Source organism: Rissa tridactyla, chromosome 1 (assembly GCF_028500815.1).
Source record: "Rissa tridactyla isolate bRisTri1 chromosome 1, bRisTri1.patW.cur.20221130, whole genome shotgun sequence".
Classification (NCBI taxonomy): Eukaryota; Metazoa; Chordata; class Aves; order Charadriiformes; family Laridae; genus Rissa; species Rissa tridactyla.
In genome coordinates, this window is record NC_071466.1 from 141,451,150 (window position 1) to 141,471,351 (window position 20,202).

The following is a 20,202-nucleotide window of genomic DNA, read 5'->3' on the forward strand; positions in this document are numbered from 1 at the left end:
CAGTCCAGGAGCCCTTTTTATGTGGCACAGTCGTTTCCTCTGAGAAGCCACGTCACTAAGAGTCACCAGCCCATTCCCAACAAACTTGCAAATAACCATCACACCAGACAGTAGGGTTCATTTCAGCATTTGCAACAGAAAGGCAAATTAGGCAGAAGAGACCCTTTCCCTTGGTGAGGAGAGCCAGCATTCACCCACCCCAAGTAGTGGGTAGGAAGTAAAGACTTTGTTGCTTTTTTTGGTTGTGTAGTACAAAACAGCTCTTAAAAATGTTTTAAGATGTATATGGGATGGCCTCCTACAATTTCACTTAGGCAGGGTGCCAGGACATATTACATAAAGTGTTATCTTTCCTACATGTTACATTGGCTATAGAACAGTCGGTTTCCACTCCTCCTTTCTGGCAATAGGCCCAGCCTCATGCACTTCCATATAAACTGGGCTCCCATAGCAGAATACCTGCCCAAGGTATCAGCAAGAATTGCAAACTGCAGTGGTCCTGCCGGCGATGGTATTTCTTTTTTCAAGAATCAAGAGTATGCTCTTCTTCTTGTTCCTCCCATGCTTTTGTTCTGGCCAGCCTGCACCTCCACCGCTGCGTTTCTCTACTTTCCTGGATCCTTCAAACATGGTCTGCCTCCGCTGGGACCATGATGAGCAGGAACTGATGTCATTTGAACTGCAGGTCCATACAACTGGCTGGGTGGCATTTGGATTCAGCCCTCATGGAGAGTTGCCTGGATCTGACATTGTGATAGGAGGTGTCTTCCCAAATGGCAGCATCTACTTCTCTGTAAGTTGAAAAGACTTCTTCTGCATCCCCTTTTGCCAAGGGTCATGCTCTCATTATATTGCCTTGAAAGCACATGGTCTCAACTGGCTAAAGATAGATGTCCGATGCCATTTGAGATGCTCAGTTGGCACGGCCTCTGTCTGAAAGTCCAGGTCTTCTGCAGGTCCTGTGTCATGCCTTCTAGCCCCATACAACTACCTGAGATACCCTATGATATCCCAGATGGCACTAGATGATGTTGTTTAGGCAAATAAACTGATCCCACCTGCAAGTCAAAACCACAGCCAGAACTAATTAGATATGACTGCAACAATCTCTTACCATGAAGCTAGAAGAGGTGGCTAGGAGAGTAACTTCTGATTCATGCAAACCAGAGGTCAGTTCATCCAGGAGTCAGATATGAAAGTCTCATGTTTTCCTTCACTGAAGCTGCTCAAAGGCTAATTTACTTGGTTTCCTCTCTAGTGAGTGGAGACGTGTTCACCTCCAAAGGTTGCTTCTTTCTGATTGTCTTAAATGTCTCGCTTAGGAATCGGATAGGACATCCATGGGACTTGCTGATTTTTCCATTGTCTGTAAAGGCAACCACTAAGGCTAAATGCCTGATGTTAAAACAGCTGGAGTTTGGAGTAGTAAAATGCCACTGAGGCTGCTAAATAAAAGACGTGGGTGTTGTTTCGTTTTGGTTTAATCGTGAAAGAGAAACAGGCCGTTTAATGCTATCCAGATACAGAAAGAAGAAGAGTTTACACTGATGAAGTGTTTGTCAGTCATAGCGGTTTTATTTTGTTCAGCTGCTTTCAGTTCCCTTTTCACACAACAGTAAAATGTGTTTTGCATGAAATATGTCTCGGTGCTTGTCTAAAATGGTTGAACTTTGGAGGGGGGGTGAGGTAGCTAGTCTTACTTATAACGGTTAGTTGCAAAACCGCTCTTGTAATACCCACTTTTGAAATCTTCTTGTGATTGTGACACAGACAGGGAATTTTGGGCTGTCAATGACCCCAGGGAAAAAATTATGATCAATTTAGAAGAAACCCTTGTTCTTTATTTTTTAGTAATGATTTTTTTTAAAGTGATTTGGGGTAAACCCAAAGCATTTATTTTCTCCTAAAAGAACCTCCTGAAAGGAAAAACTGAAGTGTTTGGTTTCAAAAATATTAAACATTCCATTATTTTCAGAAGAGATATTTAACATTTTCAATTTTTTTTTGCATTGGTAGCTGAAACTCTTTGTTTAAGTTAGAAAATAATTTCCGTCCCACAAAAGTTTTAGGTTTTTTCAACTCTTCTATTTATCAGAAAATATCTTCCAATTATTTAAGTCTGGAGACATTCCAGTAAGCAAAGTAAGTTTAAAGAAAAAATATGCTAGTTACTGTAAATGAAGTTTAAGTTTGCACTCTTCATTCTAATCCTCTCTTGCATCTTTGGGTTTTGTTTCAGTTTTCTGCTTTACTACAACCATAACAAAGTCATTATCTGAATAATGTCCAATGGAAAAAACTTGCCAAAAAGGTTTGTTTTCACAAACGTGGGGTTTTTTTCAGCTGTTTACTGTCTTCCTCTTTCATAAGGTATATTGAATTTTAAATAACTTGTTTATTTTCAACTAGCTCATTTGGAGACTTTGAATTTTGATCTTTTAATGAAAGAGTGCAATAGGTATTTCAAAACATAGGAAAACAAAAGCTGTATTTTCAAACTATTATATGTCCCTCTGTAAATTGCGCATTTCTGTTAGAGAAAAGTTGCTTAGATTATTCTGAAAGTCCAAATCCATGGATAAAATCCAGAAGATGAAAGAGTATTAGAGGAGATATGGGAAAATTTAGCAAAGGCTGTAAACAGGCTTTGAAAGAATCACTTAAAGGAACAGAGATGGCTAGAAAAAAATACCAGGAAGGATTTTACATAAAGATATTCTTCTTTGACCAGACTGTTGTCTGGTAAAATTTTTCTCTTTTCTTTTATCCCTCCAAAGTTGAATACTGCAGCAAAACTCCTCAATGTAGCAGTTAACAGCTGTGCATTAGGGAGACATATGCCTTATTATATTTCGTGTTTCTCTAGGAGAGATTTTCATCCTGTCTGCAGCTACTACCTTCTCATTTCTGGACACTTGAACTCCTTTGCCACAAAAATATGATGCAGTCTCAGTCAGGCAACTTAGAGCTTTACTCCTTTTTATTCTTCTTCTCTTTCTGCAGCTGTGTGTACAGTTCCACCTTTTCACCTCATATTTTCATAGCAGCAGTTATTGTGGCCCATTCTGTTCCCACTGAGATTTACACAGGAACTAGACAACTCGGTGCTTTCAAACCCTGTCTCATTTTTCTGTACCTTTTTTCCAAGTAACAATTGCATTTGATGACCTTGGCTATATGTTATTTGTTTTTTTCACTATGCATATGCTGCAAAAACCACTGGTTAGTTTCTAGGAGACCTTAGCATCCACAACCACGCCCAGGTTCCAGGTGGTATGGAAAACCTAAGAGTTAAAGTAGAAGCTTTAGTATGCCCAAAAGATTTTACTTTTGAACTACCTCTGTTTTCCAACAGGACTTATTTCATTTCACACCCTGTGTGGTTGAGCCAGATGTGGTAAAATGTCCCAGCGTGCAGCATGTCACTCAGGAAGCAGGGAAGATCCTCTAGGATCCATCCTGTCCAGGCCATCCTCTGGGTGATGGGACCCCGGACCTGCTGTTTTCTTGAGCAGCTGCATATAGAAGGGACTGGATCTGAGTTCTCTTCAATTGGTTTGTGGAAATCACCAGTGAAAGCAGAGGAACTTTTTGGAGAGTGAAATGCTTGGATAATTACTCATATCCCACCAGCAGTACTTGGAAACATGACTTCTTGGGGTGTAGGAAGCTCTCCTCTCCATCTCCCTCTCCCTCTTCTCTCCTCTCCTTCTCTCTATGGCTTTCACCCCACTTCTTTTCCAGGATTATCATGTGGTAGATGAGGCAACCCTTGAGGAAGATGACAGTCAGGACTACCAACTGCTGTCAGTGACAGAGAATGAGACCTCCACCACCATGCTGTTCAAACGACACCTCCGGACATGTGACCCAAATGACCTGGATATCACAGTAAGAAAGGGGACTGCTCAAGCAACATCCCAAACAAACCTGCTCCCATGTCCCATTGTATTCCCAGATCCCCAGGGTCAGATCTGAGGATGACAGGAAGATATAAATCTCAACTCTTTCTTAAGTTTGAACACAGGTCTTCAAAATTTTGCTCATTTGTCTGTCTCTCTCTTGTTTGCCACATATAAAAAAACAATCTAGTATGGGAGATGAGGCTTGTATTTGTCTAATATAAGGCAGTATTTTAGGAAGAATTATGTTTAGAAAATTCAGAATGCTTTGATAATTGGAGTGCTTCTCTCTTGAATGCTTAGAAAATTCAGAATGCTTTGATAATTGGAGTGCTTCTCTCTTGAGTGTTTAGAAAATTCAGAATGCTTTGATAATTGGAGTCCTCTCTTGATGCGATACCAGCTTCATACTGGTATTGACTGACATTAAAAACTTGGCCAACCCAAACTGGTATTTTAAGTCAGAGTTTTTTCAAAAATATGCTTTGCCAAGGTTCACAAGCACACTAATGCACACAATTTCAGAACTCTAGGTATATAGACACTGTTTTCACTGTTTCACCTTTGCTTGAGGGACCACTGGGTAAATTAGCATTATGCAAGGCTTAGCCCACTCAAAAATGTTTGTCCAGAGTTAGGTGTACATTAGCTATTTTTCCAGAGTTCAAATTCATGTGAAAATGACTGGATAGATGCCTCTGTATTTACAAACCTTCTTAACGACCTTTACTAATTGAAAGAGATATAATCCCATTCTGAATGGGAAGAGCCCAGAGTTCCATGGCTACTGCTGTCCTTACATGATGGGGCAGATCCAGGAAGATCATTGAGTACATTCATGCTCAACAGTAGCTGTTAATGGGGAATCAGGGGACTACAGTTCTCTTAGCTTTGTGTAAATCTCTTAGTAAAAGTTTCCCAAAGGGCATTAATTAGTATATACAGATAAATGAACTCCCTCTGCTTGCTCGTGTTTCTATCTGGACAAGACAAATCCTGTGTATTAACCTGCTTACTTTGTGTTGTGTGTTCTGACATGTTGTCTGAGTGTCTGGGTACATACCAAATACACAAAGTGATATTATTTTAGATTATTTTTAATTGCACATGGTTAGTATGTGGGTTGCACTTTAATACATCCGTGGTGGTGCAAGGCATGTGATTGTGGGGTGAACACCTGTGTGTGTGGTTGATGGGAAGGAAAGAAGGAGAGTTTCCAATGAAACCCTCCCATTACAGGTGGACACAGCACGCCTCGTTACTGCCTTTGGTACTGATGACACAGTCCAATTCTTTAAAGGACAAAGATTCTCCAAGTCTCTTTTCTTGATGAGGTACAGTGCCCCATCTGATTCAACTGACCCCAAAATATTCTTCACCTATGACCTGAGGCTGGACAATGTAAGTATTGGGCAAGAGCTTTACTTGGCATGTTAGAAAATTTTCCTCCTGCCTTTCTTTGCAAAGTTGATCATGTCCATGCTGGAGGTTTGGATGGCACAGATCAAAAAATGACTGATCTTGGAAACACACAAATAGAACTAGCAAGAGGAGGAATGAAGTGGGAAGACTTGCTGTGTGGAGGGTAAGGGCTTATTTGTTAGGAAAATGCTGTAAGGTGTAGTCTGTTCCCTTGACTAGAGTTTAAGGAGTCAAACAGAGGTGGTGGTGCTACTGAATTGCAATATAATTAACAACTCAGGCACGTATGTATACAGGTCTATTGTCCCATCCACATAGAAAAATATCTATAATATACTGAAGATATTTACTGATTCTCATCTTTGTTTTGTGGGAATTCCACAATATCACAGAGGAAAGAAATAATGGGAAAGCATTTGAATGCTCAGTGGCAAGTCTGGCTAAGAGCTCAGAAAATGCAATGTACACTACTGTGTGTGCTGCCCCCAGTATTAACTTATGCTGCATCTCAGTGTCAGATGTAAGGACTAACCAGGAGAGCTGGAGCCCCCCCATTAGCATCACCTCGTGGTACGTGCGCCATCCTTGGCAAATGGAGTCCAAAAGTACCAGCTCAGTGTGGTATTGCATTAACACCTTCCTTCTTTAAACAGCATCAGCCCACACAGTCAGCACTCACTCAAGACACAGCAGCATCTGCTGATCAGCATGGGCAACATTCCATAGTAAAGAGGGGCACTATTTTTATGTAAAGATTTGTGGGATTAGCGCTATCATGTGTTGTGCTTGTGACTCCAGAAAACAGGCAATTAAAAATGTTGATTGAAGGAATGGATCTTTCCTATGCTCAGTTCATGTTACAATACGTAAATTAGTAATGCAATTCCCTTTTGGAAAAATACAGAAAAAATCTGAAAGAAAATGAATTCAAGACCAGGTAGAGCTGACAAATGTGTTTGCGCTTCACCAGAACACAGTTTCATCTTCCTGATGAAATACAGGAATACAATCAAATGCTTGCTAAATGCATCATCCTTCCTGCCCCCTCCCCTTCTGGGTCTCATTCTCCTTGCACTGCCTCCCTTTGGCTTCTCCAGTTCCCTGTGCACTTTACTGAGTTGCCGGGGGAACCTTCAGATGACTCACGTGTCTGTCTCTTTTTCAGTTTGCTGTTCCACTTGAAGAAACCAAGTACGCCTGCACCTTTATCCCGCTGCCCATGGTCGATCAGAAACACCATATCTACAAGGTAAATTTGCAGGTTGTATTACAGTGGAAAAAACAGGGCAGAACAGACTTACTCCTTCAATCGTGTGCACAAGGCTGTCTTTTACAGCATTTTAGTAAAAACTTGGGAGCATTCCATCTGTCCTTCGCTGCCATTGGGATGAGCCAGCTAATTTGTCTGTCTTGTGTGGAAATAAGCTCTGTCTTGTTTCTAGCTTTGGAAGTACCTTTGTCTTCATGTGCATCACTCCTGAAAAAACCTTGCTACAAGTCTGATGTCTTAGCGCAGTGAGCTCAGGCCATGTTACCTATTGGTATCTTTGGGAGCAAAAGGAGCCTCCAGAATTTTCTATATTTGGAATGACTTCTGCTTTTGCTCTTGGAAATTCCTAAGAATATTTGTATAAAAAGCAAACCTAACATTTTTGCAGTCATGTTTTCAAGATTCAATATGCAAAAAAGAAGAGCAAAAAAAAAGAAACAGGAACTGCCCAAAGCAAGATTAGTTTACTTCTCAAGTTAAGATAACTTTGCTTCAAGGTGAAATAACCCTTCTTAGTTTTGTGGGTTTTGAAGGTTTAAAAACAGATGTTCCACTGAAATGGCATAAGGCAAAATTTCATAACAAAGAATTTTCATGGACTGGAAAAATGAAGAATATGACAGTTAATCCTACAGAACAAACTCAGGAGCTTTAGTCAGCTCTCAGGGTAACATCAGGATTTTGAGGCCTGATCTCATCAGTGCTGGTAAAAAGTTCGGTGGTTAATGAGCAGTTCCAGGTTATTTGCGGGGTTTATTTAAACTATCTTGATTATAGTACTTTTGGCACAACTGAAGGAGCAGTGAATTATAGTGAACTTGAGATCAGGGTCCCTTATGTTGCTTTGCAGCCAAGAAAATGGTATATGAGGTAAACTATTTACATTTCTAGTCTGGAACCACGCTTCCCAGCATAACAGGTCAAATAGACACCCTTGTGATTCTGATTAAGGAGAGGTGCGTTAGAGGAAGATTCAAACTGTTTCTGGACAAATGGACTCTGCTGGGTGCATACCAAAATGAGTTGATAAATCATCATCCAGTTTACCACCCATTTTGCGAATCAGATTGTATCGGTTCGCCTAAGGTATGCTTAACTGCTCTTTCTGGTTGCCTGAGAAATAAATGTTTTAGAGTCAACAGTAACTTTTTTCACTCTTTCTTTTGGTTACAGTTCGAACCTGTAATAACACCCCACAATATATCCTTGGTTCATCATATTCTTGTTTATGCCTGTGGCGATGCCAGTGTGTTACCCAGTGGCATAGATGATTGCTATGGAGCCAATCCAGATTTTGCCCTGTGCTCTCAGGTGCTTGTGGGATGGGCTGTTGGAGGAGAGGTGAGTCTGCAGGGCACATTCCCTTCCCCATTTTTTTTGTTATGAACAGTAGTAACCTTCTCATCAGCTTGTCCATTAAGACCCCACAGTCCTGCAGGGCCAGCCAAACCGGTGATTTTCCTCATACTGTCCCCATTCAACTTTACTTCTGCTGCATCAGGTGGTGCTGTCGATTTCTACGGAGTTCTCGATACTCTGCATATGTGTGCAGGTTATTATCATACCTGCATTAAACAAGTCTTGTAAGTCACATAAGAAGACTTTCATTCCAACCTTTTGATAATGTTGCCGTTAATTTCACAAAATTCTCCTTGTGCTAGTCTTGTGTAACAGAAAGAAGTGTACCTACTTTCTGCTTTTTTTTTTTTTTTTCAGCAGAGTAAAATTAAAAGTTCAGTGACATTGATGCTTCTGGCTGAGTGGCCGAGTCAGTGCTGCACAAATATTATCATCTATCTTGTGATGGTCACTTTGCCTTTCAGAGCAAAATGTATTTTGTATCCCTATAGTATACATGTACATGGGGAGAAGAGAGGAAGGAGACACGTTTTAGACAAAACCCTTGCACTAATTTTATTCAGATTTTCTATTATGCAGTGCCAATACTGATATGAAATTCGCTGCAAGAGTGTACACATTCTATAACCATTTCCTACTAAATATAGTATAAAAATAAAAATGAAACCAATCAAAAGGGCAAATGAAAAAAAAAATTTTGAAAATTCTTCCTTGTTCTGATTCAGAAGGAAAAGAAATGGAACTGGCAGAATTTCCGACAATATTTTGATTTCTATCAGTGTCTAAATAAATATTCAGAGATGAAAGAAAAGAAAAACTTTCTTTTTGTAAGTTTTCAATCAAGAAACAAGAGAGTTAAAAACTAACTACTTCATATAACTTTTTTCCTCCTCTTCCTCTTTCCACAAGTCTTATCAATTTCCAGATGAAGCTGCAGTTTCCATAGGGACACCTTGGGATCCTCAGTATGTCCGACTAGAAATCCATTACAGCAATTTTGACTTGTTACCAGGTGGGTAATGCTGGGCAGTTGTCTGACAAACAACAGCCTCAAGATGGAAGCCTCAGACCTCACCTACATGCTTCTTAGAAACCAGCTTCTACATGAAACATTTCCGTATGCTGCTCAGTACAGCCTTCAGGACAGTAAGAAGAAACTGGACTGGGCTCCCATCCAGGAAGAACTTAAACTAACTTTAGGAACATAGGTAGTTACATCCACTTAGATTGGACACGTCTTACCGTTGAAAAAGCTGAGCACATTTCCTGTTACGATACTACTGGGACTGTTAGGGAAAATGTCAGGGAAAAGTGGGCATTTTGGGGAAAAAGGAAAGGGCAGAGTGGCAGTTGGAGAAATAGGTGTACCAATGGTCTGGATAAAGTCCTGAAAACCTAATAATACCACCTCAAGCTTCTACCGTGACCTCCAGCTCTCAGTCCCTATGTGGTGGTGATGAAGAATGCCACCACAGTATACGCTATCATTTCACAGAAGGGGAAACAAAGGGTGGAGTGATTTTTATGGGAATCATCTGAAACTGTAAGTGGGGCTGGATCCAGATGCGCTATGAGTGAAGACCTGTGCAACTGTGCACCTTGCATAACTTAATACACGGTAAATTACAGTGGACCATACCACAGGGGTAGGGTGGAAGGCTTAGACCTTCCTGTTAATCTGTGCCTGCTCCCAGCCTGTGACTGGGAAAGAGACACTATATGTGTTGTTGCTTCAGGCCCTGCTTCTGCTGTTTCTGGAGTCATTGGTGAAAGAGTGGTCATTTTTCTTTTACAGGTTTGATCGACAGCTCAGGGGTACGAATCTACTATACTCCGGAGCTACGGAAATATGATGTGGGGATTCTGCAAACAGGCATCTTCACTTTCCCTGTGCATTTCATTCCTCCTGGAGCAGAATCCTACAGATCCTATGGCCTTTGTAATTCCAGCCAGTTTGATGAAGTGAGTGTGCGGAAAGCCATGTGAAATCCTTCTTGATCTTTCCTGCTTTGGTTTTTCATCTTGCTCTAGACATGTCCAAAAGCTATTTGGTGCAGGGTGCCATCTTAGCCTCCGTTTCTGCATGCCACAAAATTAATATCTATTCCAATGAAACTGCTCAGCAGAGACCCAAGGTTTGGACCAAGAGTTAGCAGAGCTGTGTAAGCATGTCAGAACCACGGCTTGAATAGCTGTTCACCCCATCTAAGTGAAAGGGAAAAAAAAACCCAAAGGATGCAGTGCTACCCAAGACCCCCAAGGGAGTCTACGCCACGACATGCAAGAGGCCTTTATCCTGCCATATGTGTGTGGTACTGGTGAAGGAAGGCAGTACCTTTCTACACCAGGTGTAAGTGCTCTCTCTCAGGTCAAGAAGATAGTTCTAGAGTGGAGATCTAACATCCCTCAAATCACAGCCAAGAGGGGGCTAACAATAATCGGCCCTGGCAGACTGTGGGATCCACAGGATTCGCAGGTTTCTCCAGGACTGCTAGATGTGAGGTTGCCACTTTCCCCTTTCCCAGGACCAGCAGGTGCTGCGGCTGGGGGAAAACTCCAAACATATAGACAACCCGCACCCTACCCAAACACGCACACTCAGAGAGCAGACTCAGCTGCCACAAACAGATTGACACAGACAGGAGTACAGTATCTTTACAGGCACCATGCAGGCATGAATATGGACAACACAAATGGCCCAATCCTCTTCCTCCTCTCTGACTAATCGGGCTTAAAGTTCACTAGAGGAACATAACCATAAGCACGCTCACTCAGCTCCCATATGTAATCATATTTGTTGGTCTCTCTGATTTCTGGTGCAGACCATAAGTCCTTTTAGCATCTGTGCCCTGGTCCAGGGCCCTTTTACGCAGTCTGTGACCTGCACCTTGGGTCTTTCTAGCTTGAACTTCCCTGGTGGATCATCCTATCCCAAAAACACAGGCACATGCATATACGCAGTATACAGAGCGCACTCACAGAGAAAATAGTTAGGAACAGAGTTTTAATAAGATAGTCTAGATTGCAGTGATCAGGTACCAGATTTGGTCAGACAAACATATTGACCAGCAGTCTGCTTAAGTACCACTGGATTCTCCTCTTCCTCTCTTCATTTTCCCATGTTTGTTTCTTTCTTTCACTACCTTTGACCTTTTCCCTAAGCATCCCACAATAAGTTTTGCACATTCCCACAATCCACTTAGAATATCCCATAAATTTTACACAGGCCCACAATCCCGCTTAAACAACCTATATACTTGCTCCCTCTTACGAGGCCTGAGGTAATCTTGGTTTTCTTCTTTTCATCAGTTTTCAAATATTTTCTTTGAATCGTTTAACATTTACATTTTGATGGTTCTTTTAATGGCCCATTGATCAGCATCTTACAATTTCTGCTTTAACTCTTTCTATTACCTGCTCTTCCTTAGAGTTCGTGTATCTGCATGTTTAACTTATTACCTCTCCTGTATCTTGTCTTAGTTTTTTCACATATCTGATAGCAAGATATGGTTACAGTACCCAGCATGAGATATCACAAACTCAGACAACTATGCCACAGTATCTAAAGCCAGAAGAGCAATTTTCAGAAAGGCTCTCCAGGGCAACCTTTCAATCAGTACTGACCTACATGAAGAAACAGCCTTAAACTTCCCTTAAAAAAAAAAAAGGTGAAGCCGACGATTACACAAGTTCCATCAAGCTTTTGACTTGATGGGCAGGCCTGAAACTTAGTGCTAAGCTGTGACTGCCAGGCTCTGACCTACTTCATTTTGAACTGCAGATGAATGGGATGCTGGTTCCAGATCTGCATGTTTTTGCCTACTTGCTTCACACCCACCTGTCTGGCAGAGGAGTGAAAGCTGCTCAATACCGGTAAGAGAAGCAAACTCACAGTATTGCTGCCTGTGTCACAGGATCAGTCCCTGCCTCTTTGGCTAGAGTGGATGAGAATGATGTTCCCAGGTTAGTCTTCATCTGTCTGTTAGTGCGAGAGACTGCAGTGTCTGAATTGTAGTACAAAGAACCAGCTCCTCAGGAAAGAGGGGTCAGCTGAGCAGAGAGTATGAGACTGGGACTGTGACTCCTGTTCAATAAAACAGGTCCAGTCAGTGAGCTCAAGCACTGGACTACTGCTTGTCCACACTAAGCTGCTAGACAGTGACCTTGCATAGCTTGGTCCTGTTCACCAGACTCACGCTGAGGCTACGCAGGCACAGTTCTGGGGACTGAGTGTACCAGTTCGCATGGGCAAAACTACACTGGGTTTGGTTTCCTCCACCATTCTCCCACACTAAAAACTTCAGCACCCCTATGCGCTCTCTGATCACGCCCCAGCCCATGAAGCATGCATTCTCAGTTTCAAGCTATGAAAATAGCCAGTCACGGTCTGCAGCATAGCATTTGAGCTCTACTTCAGAATTTGAAAACAAAACAAAACCCAGAACTAAAAAATTATTGCGCTGTAGGCCAAAGAGACATCACAGAGGTCCATGTGCTTGGTAGTGTAGGTATAAGGCCTATCTTCTCCTTAGGTTTCTAATTTCAGAATAACCCAACATAAGCCAAGCATCACACTGCAGACAGTTACAGGGAGGCAGACACTTAGTCCATGCCAGTGAGCCAAAGAACAATCCATGATCCTATGATATTTAGCATATGAGTGTAGTTGCAGTAGCATGTGAGTGAGATGTCACAGTGACACTCTAATCTTAGAGTGCTCCCTGTGACACCTTCAAGATCAAGTTCCTTGCCTTCCTTGCCAAATTACATGGCATTGCTGGTGCACACTCTAGGATGTGATGTGAGTTCCATCTAGAAGGTAAGGGGAAATTTTGGCATTGCCTGGTCCTTAGCTGCCCGTGCTCTGACACCAGATTCCCAGACACCTGCACTGTCTCACATACTGCCTCATGTGCTGATTCACCCAGCAGAAACTCCATGCATACTGAGTTGATCACGTAGGTCTGCAGCGAACCTGAACTGCACTGCACTGCAGGCAAGCTGTGGGAGACAGGAGAGTGCCTGGCTCCCTACAACCAGTGCAAAGCTGAGTTATGAACAGGGCAGACGTTGTCTAGTTTGGCTTCTAAGCGCTCATATGAAATATCATTCAGAAGAGTCTAAGTTGTTCCGAAGTTGCACATCTGCCCTTGAAGATGGCCTTCCTCAGTTATCCTGAAACTGGCACCCTACAATCAAACATGGTTTAAACACCCTGGCCCTGTGCCTCTCTACCCACTCCACAGTATGCCAAGAAATGGGACCAAAAGACTAGAAGTTCCTTCAAAGGCAACCTCAGAAAAATGGGAAAAGGAGCAAAGCAGACATCAATAAAACCTATTGGCTTCAAAGCCATCCCTAAGTTTCAATGCTAGTGGTCTCCAGCCCAAACTGACCTGACACTTGGATTGCTATGCTAGGCAGCAAGAGAAGAGGAATGAGCCTCCCTCCATCTCGCTGGCTAGCACCTTCCATGTGCATGCTCCAAGTAGCAGGGAGTGATATAATCAGTAGAGTTTTCCTTAAGCCTCAGAAGAAAATGGAATGTTCTGTCTCTTTGCCAGGAATCACCTGAGGTCAGTCTAGAGAGGACTAAGGCAGCAGTTCAGTTTGCTTAGGATGAGCATATATCTGATAAAGGACCTTTACAGACTTCACCATGTTAGGACCATGTCCTGGAGCCATCTCAAAGACAGGGTCCAGAGCAGAAGGTCAAGCATTTGAAACACCTTCTGGAAGGAGATGATTCAGGCACAGTGACTATGTTTTTTTCTGGGATTTCCCCTGTAACGTGTAGGATAACTATGATGTTCCTAGTCACTCGTCCAATTAGTGGAGGCCCTGGACTCTTTGGAGGTTGACCTTGGCAGAATATAGCAGATTGTGATCTTTGATAGCAATTTAGGGGTAGGCCTGTCTCCTTTTCAGGTGTTAAATCCAGAATACCCGAGCACAGGCCAAAAGTCACACATAGTCAGTATGAGTGACTTAGCCAGAGCTATTTTATTCCAGACAGTAGCAATAGCTTTGGCTCCTACGCTTTATGCAAGTCGCATGGTATATATAAACCATGTGTAACATGACGGGAAATCTTTTTTCTTGACTTGAACTTTTGTGAAGCTGGCCTCTAAGACAGGTTCCTCCCTCCTGAACCCATTTTGCTATGAGATGTGGCTGGAGAATGTTGTGAGCCTACCAGTTCACCTGCTCAGAGCTGCCAGCAGTCACAGAGCGAGCCTGCAACAAGCAAGCAGGGTGTGCGGCAGCTGCTGGGACAGCCTGGCCATGAGAACCACAAGGAGTTGTGGGCTGGGTGCCCTGATGCACCTTGCTGTGTGCGCTGTGGATGTACTTAGCAAGATCTAAGGACGTGTAATGTGGATGGAGAAGAAGTGCTCAAGCAGAGCAGAGGCCACCTAAGTAGCAGTATCACAAAGCACTGTAGAAATAGCAAGGAAGGAAGAATTCACATTTGATACTTCTGCATCTACAAGGGAGGTCCTAAACAGCCTGACACCTCCACTCTGCTAGGTTCAGAGAGTTGTTTTTTTTTTTTTTTTAGGGCAGTGTGTTGTAGTGCAGGTATTGGAGTTCTTACTTCTGGGATCCCAGACTGTTATCTGAAAGGTGAAAGTTTCAAGGCATAATGATTACTGACAAGTAAAAAGTCCATATTTGGACTCCAGACCAAAGAGGGCTGGGTGAGAAATTGCAAGTATATGTTTAGGACTGACTGTCACTGAAATACATGCTGTGAGTTAAGGTACAAAAGAGAGCAGGCATGATTTCTGGAGGGGATTTTTCTCAGCTCTGTTCAATTCATCCAGGAATGGGTTATTCCACACCCCTCCCTGGAAACATTATAACTTTATCCCCTTGCTTGTCTTCCCCAGGAATGGTGAGCAGCTGGGGATCATCTGTGAGGACAATAAGTATGACTTCAGACTGCAGGAGATTCGGGACATGAAGGAAATCCTCATAATCAAACCAGTAGGTTCCTCCCCTGGGATGTAGCCTTGGGCAGGCAGGCTGGGAAGTGGTGAGCACCAGAGGTCTCAGAGCATGTCGGCATATTCTGTCCTTCATTCCATCTCAGGCTGTGGCCCATTGATTTCACACAGTTTCCTGGTTGCCCATGTTGCGAGAGATTGTCTTGTGTGCTTTGCTTGTACGGCTCTGATGGTGTGACCTACTGTGTTCCCTAGGGGGATGAGATCCTGGTCGAATGCAACTTTCAGACACTGGATCGGTCAGGGGTTACTTTTGTAAGTTTGTTTTTCTACCTACAAATATTGCATTACTTTTAAAATTCCTTTATCACCATTAAAATCCTTTGGGCAGACATACCCCTATTCCACCAGCAAGTGCAGTCCTGGTAAAGGCTTCTTGTGCCAGATGCAGTATCATAGACATACTGAGGCATGCCTTGCACAGCTGCTCTCCAGCTCTGCAGCAAGACCCTACTACTAGAGGCTTACCAACAGATCCCAAAGATATATTGCATCTAATACTATACAACGTAACTCTTTCCCAAAATGTCAAGTGCAAGTAGTGAAACTTGCAGCTAAGTCAGTTTTCAGTCATCAACCATTTGGATGTAGTGAACAGACAGATGTCAAATACAGAAAATTACATAACCTGGACCTGATTTGGACTTCTCAAAATATGAAGACATTCATTTTTGTTCTTCTTATTTAGACCAGACATCAGTTTTGCAGAACTTAACTGTTAAACAATTATTGCCATACTCAAGATTCATAACTTATTTTAGAGCTTATGCCATGCAAAGGAGTTAATGATGTTATTGCACTTAGAAATGTGCGTAAGAAACAAAGATTTGACCTAAAGAGGATTATAGTTTATATTCACAGAGAGCAACACTGATTTGGTTGGGCCTGTTCCAAAAGTAGGGATCCACTGAAAAATTCTGATGTGGAGGCCACAGATGATTCCCTGAATGTTTTAGTTGAACTTTACAAAGATTCAGATTTGGGGATCTTGTAGATTGAAATACAAATACGGTAGTCTTCCTGAAGGAAAGGATAAGTAGATTTAGCTATAAAACTACAGAGCAGCCTATTTATCAGACTCTTGTCAAAGGATACTTTGATTCTCTGTTTCTAACTGTCAAAGACATAAATTCTTTTTTATTAACCACACAGGGTCTTTGTGAGCTGCAACAAGAGTGCTTTCCTGAGGAGAAATAGTCTCCTTGTTGTGTCTCAGCAGACCTTTGAGTCATCCTTGTGTCTTGCAGGGTGGGCTGAGCACCATGAATGAGATGTGTCTCACATTCCTCTTCTACTACCCTCGGAACAACATCTCCAGCTGCATGGGCTACCCTGACATTTTGTATGTTGTGCGTGTACTCAAGCAGGAGGCCTCAGAGTGAGTCCAGAGTCAAGATGTTTCTGGAGGTAGCAGTGGAAAATGTAGCTATGAAGAATGCTAAATGGAAAAAATAATGAAAATGAAATGTTGTTGATAGGGAAGGGCGAGCCAGGTACCTGGATCTATCAAGTTGAGCTGCCTTGTTGCAGGAATCTATCAACTGTGATACTTTAACAATCTCTTCTCCTTTATCGTTTTTCCCCCTTCCTTTCCTTTTTCCTCCCCCCCCATCTTCTCATCATTTCTCGTCTCCACCTCCCCATTGCCCCTTACTCTCTCCCCAGTGCACTGGAAGGCATGATGGCCATGGACTTTGTTGACTGGGACAATGAGACTGTCAAAATTGCAGAGAAAGCAGCCAAGGAGGCGGATCAAGTAGTCATGATTAAAACCATTAATGTAAGTCCCCCTTCTGAACAATATGTGGCTGGGGAAATGCAGTCAGCTCTGGTGTTCCAAGAGTAAAGCACAGCTGAGAGATAGACCCAACACACAAAACCTTGGGTAACACCAATTGCTGATACCTTATCCCTGGCTGTAGGACCTGAAAGGGACTACCTGAACTGTAAAGTCCTATCGCTTAGGCTGCAGTTGCAAGTAACCATCCAAGACACATTTAGTCACCACTTAACTTTCAAAAAAAAGCTAAAATTCTTCTCCAAAGAGAAAAAACACTCCCACGTCTTGGTAATATAACATTGCTTAGGGGGTGATGCCATGGCAGGGCATTTTTGACAGAATAAGGAATAAAATAGTGCTGAAGGTCCCCCAGACGTCATGCATACAAAGGGAGTTAGGGTGATCCAGAAAGTCCACATACATGGAACATAGCTTACCTCACAGAATCACAGAATGGTAGGGGTTGGAAGGGACCTCTGGAGATCATCTAGTCCAACCCCCCTGCCAGAGCAGGGTCACCTAGAGCAGGTTGCACAGGAACGCGTCCAGGCGGGTTTTGAATGTCTCCAGAGACGGAGACTCCACCACCTCTCTGGGCAGCCTGTTCCAGTGCTCTGCCACCCTCAGGGTAAAGAAGTTCCTCCTCATGATTAGATGGAACTTCCTATGTTCAAATTTGTGCCTGTTACCTCTTGTCCTGTCCCCGGGCACCACTGAAAAAAGCCTGGCCCCATCCTCCTGACACCCACCCTTTAAGCATTTATAAGCATGGATAAGATCCCCCCTCAGTCTTCTCTTCTCCAGACTGAAATGACACAAATCCCTCACTGCATTTCAGTGCGTCCGTCTGGTACTCACTCATCTTAGAGGTAAATGAGGGAAAAGTCTGAACTTGAGAAAGGATCAAAATTCCATCTTCTTCTCCTCTCTCAGAGAGCTTCTCTGCTGTCAGGGGGGAGACCCATTGCGTGACTTTCTCTGAGGTGGCTAGTTACACATCCAGACAGTAAGAAAACTGACTAAAACGCATTCAAAACTTGCAGTGTTATGCCAGAGTCTTGTGGCTCCCAACGCAACAACAGATCATGTGATTTTATTTTTCCCTCTTTCCTTCCACCCCCAGGAACTCCAGAGAAACGAGACTGGTCTGATCAGAGATATCAGTATTCCAGAGCGGGCTGCCTGTCACAACATTTCTGGATACCTCTCGCTGTCAGGTCTAAGGGCCACTGCAAACCTTCGCTTGACTGCAGCAGGCACTTCTGAGTCATCAACCACCAAAGAAACTGCTTCACTTCCTCTTCTTTCTCTCACACAGCTGCTCTTTGCTTGGCTTATCTTGGCCTCTGAGGACAGGAAGTGAGGGGCAGAATACCAGAACAGACCGCTGGCCCAATGAAGAAGTCTCTGTAATTACCGCCTGTTAGCAGGGTATCTACATACTCCTTCTACTTAGGTCAATATAGGAAACTAGGCTCCTTAGCTCCTTAGTTATTAAATAATGTGACTGATTCTAAAACGAGTCCTGCTGTAGCCATCAGTGAGTGAATGGCAGGGGATTCACCTGCTGATTGCCAGGTAGTAATGAAGCAATGACTTGGTTTTTGCTGAAAAATAGACCTTATGCTCTGTTATATAGCAAATCTATGAATTCCAGTTTTACAAAAGCCGAATCATTTGCTGTTCTCTTTTCTTCTACTTTTCCCCCAATGTGTACATGAGAATTAGAAGAGCAAATCTGATGAAAGTTATGTTCTTTGTCATCATACCGATTCTTCCAAGTCTCAAATTCCATGCTGGTACTTCTCAACAATTTCTCTCCCCCCATTCCCAAGGCAGAGACTCTGCTTATTTTGACAATAAATAGTACACCAGATAAAAACGTCCTCAGACATTATAAGCAAGCATCACAGAATGGAGTGATTAGGAGGGTAACTAACCACACAGTGTGGATTCCTCCCTCACTGGGATGATGAACATTTATTAGCTAGTAATTAACTTGGCTAAAATTGAAGCACAGACAGAAAAAAAATAATATTTGCCTTGAAGGCAAGCTCATGAAAAGAATCCATGAGATTCCAAGAGAATCATCCAGACACCAAGAGCCATGTCCCAAATAAAACTTACATTACTGAGGTCACAGTGCTGTGCTTAGTAACATGATCTTCATTGTCACTAAACAATTTTCTCCTTCAAATTCCTATGGGGATATACCTTCAAATTCCTATGGGGATATATCACATTCCATCTCAAGTCACAGCAAGGCTGGTAGTACTGAGTCACACATTCATCCTCCCTTGTATTTAATTAGGGCAAGAGGCTTTACAATAGAATAGAATAGAACAGAACAGAACAGAATAGAATAGAATAGTTTCAGTTGGAAGGAACGATCGTCTAGTCCAACTGCCTGACCACTTCAAGGCTGACCAAAAGTTAAAGCATGTTGTGAAGGGCATTGTCCAAATGCCTCTTAAACACTGTCAGGCGTGGGGCATCATCTATCTCTCTAGGAAGCCTTTTCTAGTATCTTACCACCCTCTTGGTGAATAAATGCTTCCTAATGTCAAAAAAGAAACAAAGAAGGAATGGGGATACGTTGGGAGTGATGGCGCTTTGTCTTCCCAAACAACCATACTACGTGAAGGAGCCCTGCTTTCACAGAGCTGGCTGAACACCTGCCTGACAATGTGACGCAGTGAGTGAATTCCTTGGTTTGCTTTGCTTGCGTGCGTGACTTTTGCTTTACCTGTCCAACTGTCTTTGTCTCAACCCACGCGGTTTCTCACTTTTACTCTCCCAGTTCTCTCCCCCAGGCCACTGCGGGAGGGCGGGAGGCAGTGTCTGTGTGGTGCTTAGTTGACAGCTGGGGTTAAACCACACCGGCCCAGAACCGCGCACTGTATTCAAGGTGAGGCTGCACCATCTCTGAACACAGCGGGATGACCACCTCCTTTGACCGGCTGCTTATGCTGTGTTTGATGCACGCCAGGATGCAATTTGCCCTCTTGGCTGCCAGGGCACACTGCTGACACATATTGAGCTGCTGTCGACCGACACATCAGGCTGGGTGATCGAGCTTCCATGGCAGCCAGATTACATCTGCCATCAGCAAAAGGCTAAACCTGGCATTTTCAATTGGCAAATGCTGCTATGAGCTAGGATATTTCCTCTAACAATGATTCACAGCGCAGTGTCCACCTAGCTGCCATCTCCTGCTCTATGAAAGCATTAGTCATGCGCCAATTCAAAAGCTGGGTAGCCTAGGGGTTGTCTTCTTTAAAACCTAAACTAACTACTAACTTGACTAATTGCTAACCCATTCTAGTTGCTGCCTTTGCACATTAGGCACCCTTGGCCCTTCCCAAAACAGACGGGACCAATCCCACTTCATGAATCCCCATAGGCCATTAGAAGTTACCTACCGAGGGGAAGAGCATGTTTCTGAGCTGCACAAAACCC

General features: G+C 43.0%; 1 protein-coding gene across 1 annotated transcript; it reads left to right on the top strand.

The window, feature by feature from the left end:
* Nucleotides 1–508: 508 nt before the first annotated feature.
* On the top strand, nt 509–18,106 carry LOC128915164 (putative DBH-like monooxygenase protein 2). Its single transcript, XM_054215166.1, has 13 exons — nt 509–793; nt 3,745–3,891; nt 5,142–5,303; nt 6,490–6,573; nt 7,768–7,935; nt 8,863–8,965; nt 9,749–9,915; nt 11,735–11,826; nt 14,847–14,943; nt 15,159–15,218; nt 16,211–16,341; nt 16,629–16,743; nt 17,867–18,106. The coding sequence occupies exons 1-13, from the start codon at nt 509–511 to the stop codon at nt 18,104–18,106; spliced, it is 1,851 nt and encodes a 616-aa protein (XP_054071141.1).
* Nucleotides 18,107–20,202: the final 2,096 nt, after the last annotated feature.

Coding starts and splice junctions, on each gene's coding strand:
- LOC128915164 (XM_054215166.1), top strand. CDS start 509: ATGGTATTTCTTTTTTCAAGAATCAAGAGTATGCTCTTCTTCTTGTTC. Junction 7,936..8,862: donor GATGGGCTGTTGGAGGAGAG/GTGAGTCTGCAG, acceptor TCTTTCCACAAG/TCTTATCAATTTCCAGATGA. Junction 11,827..14,846: donor GTGAAAGCTGCTCAATACCG/GTAAGAGAAGCA, acceptor TGTCTTCCCCAG/GAATGGTGAGCAGCTGGGGA.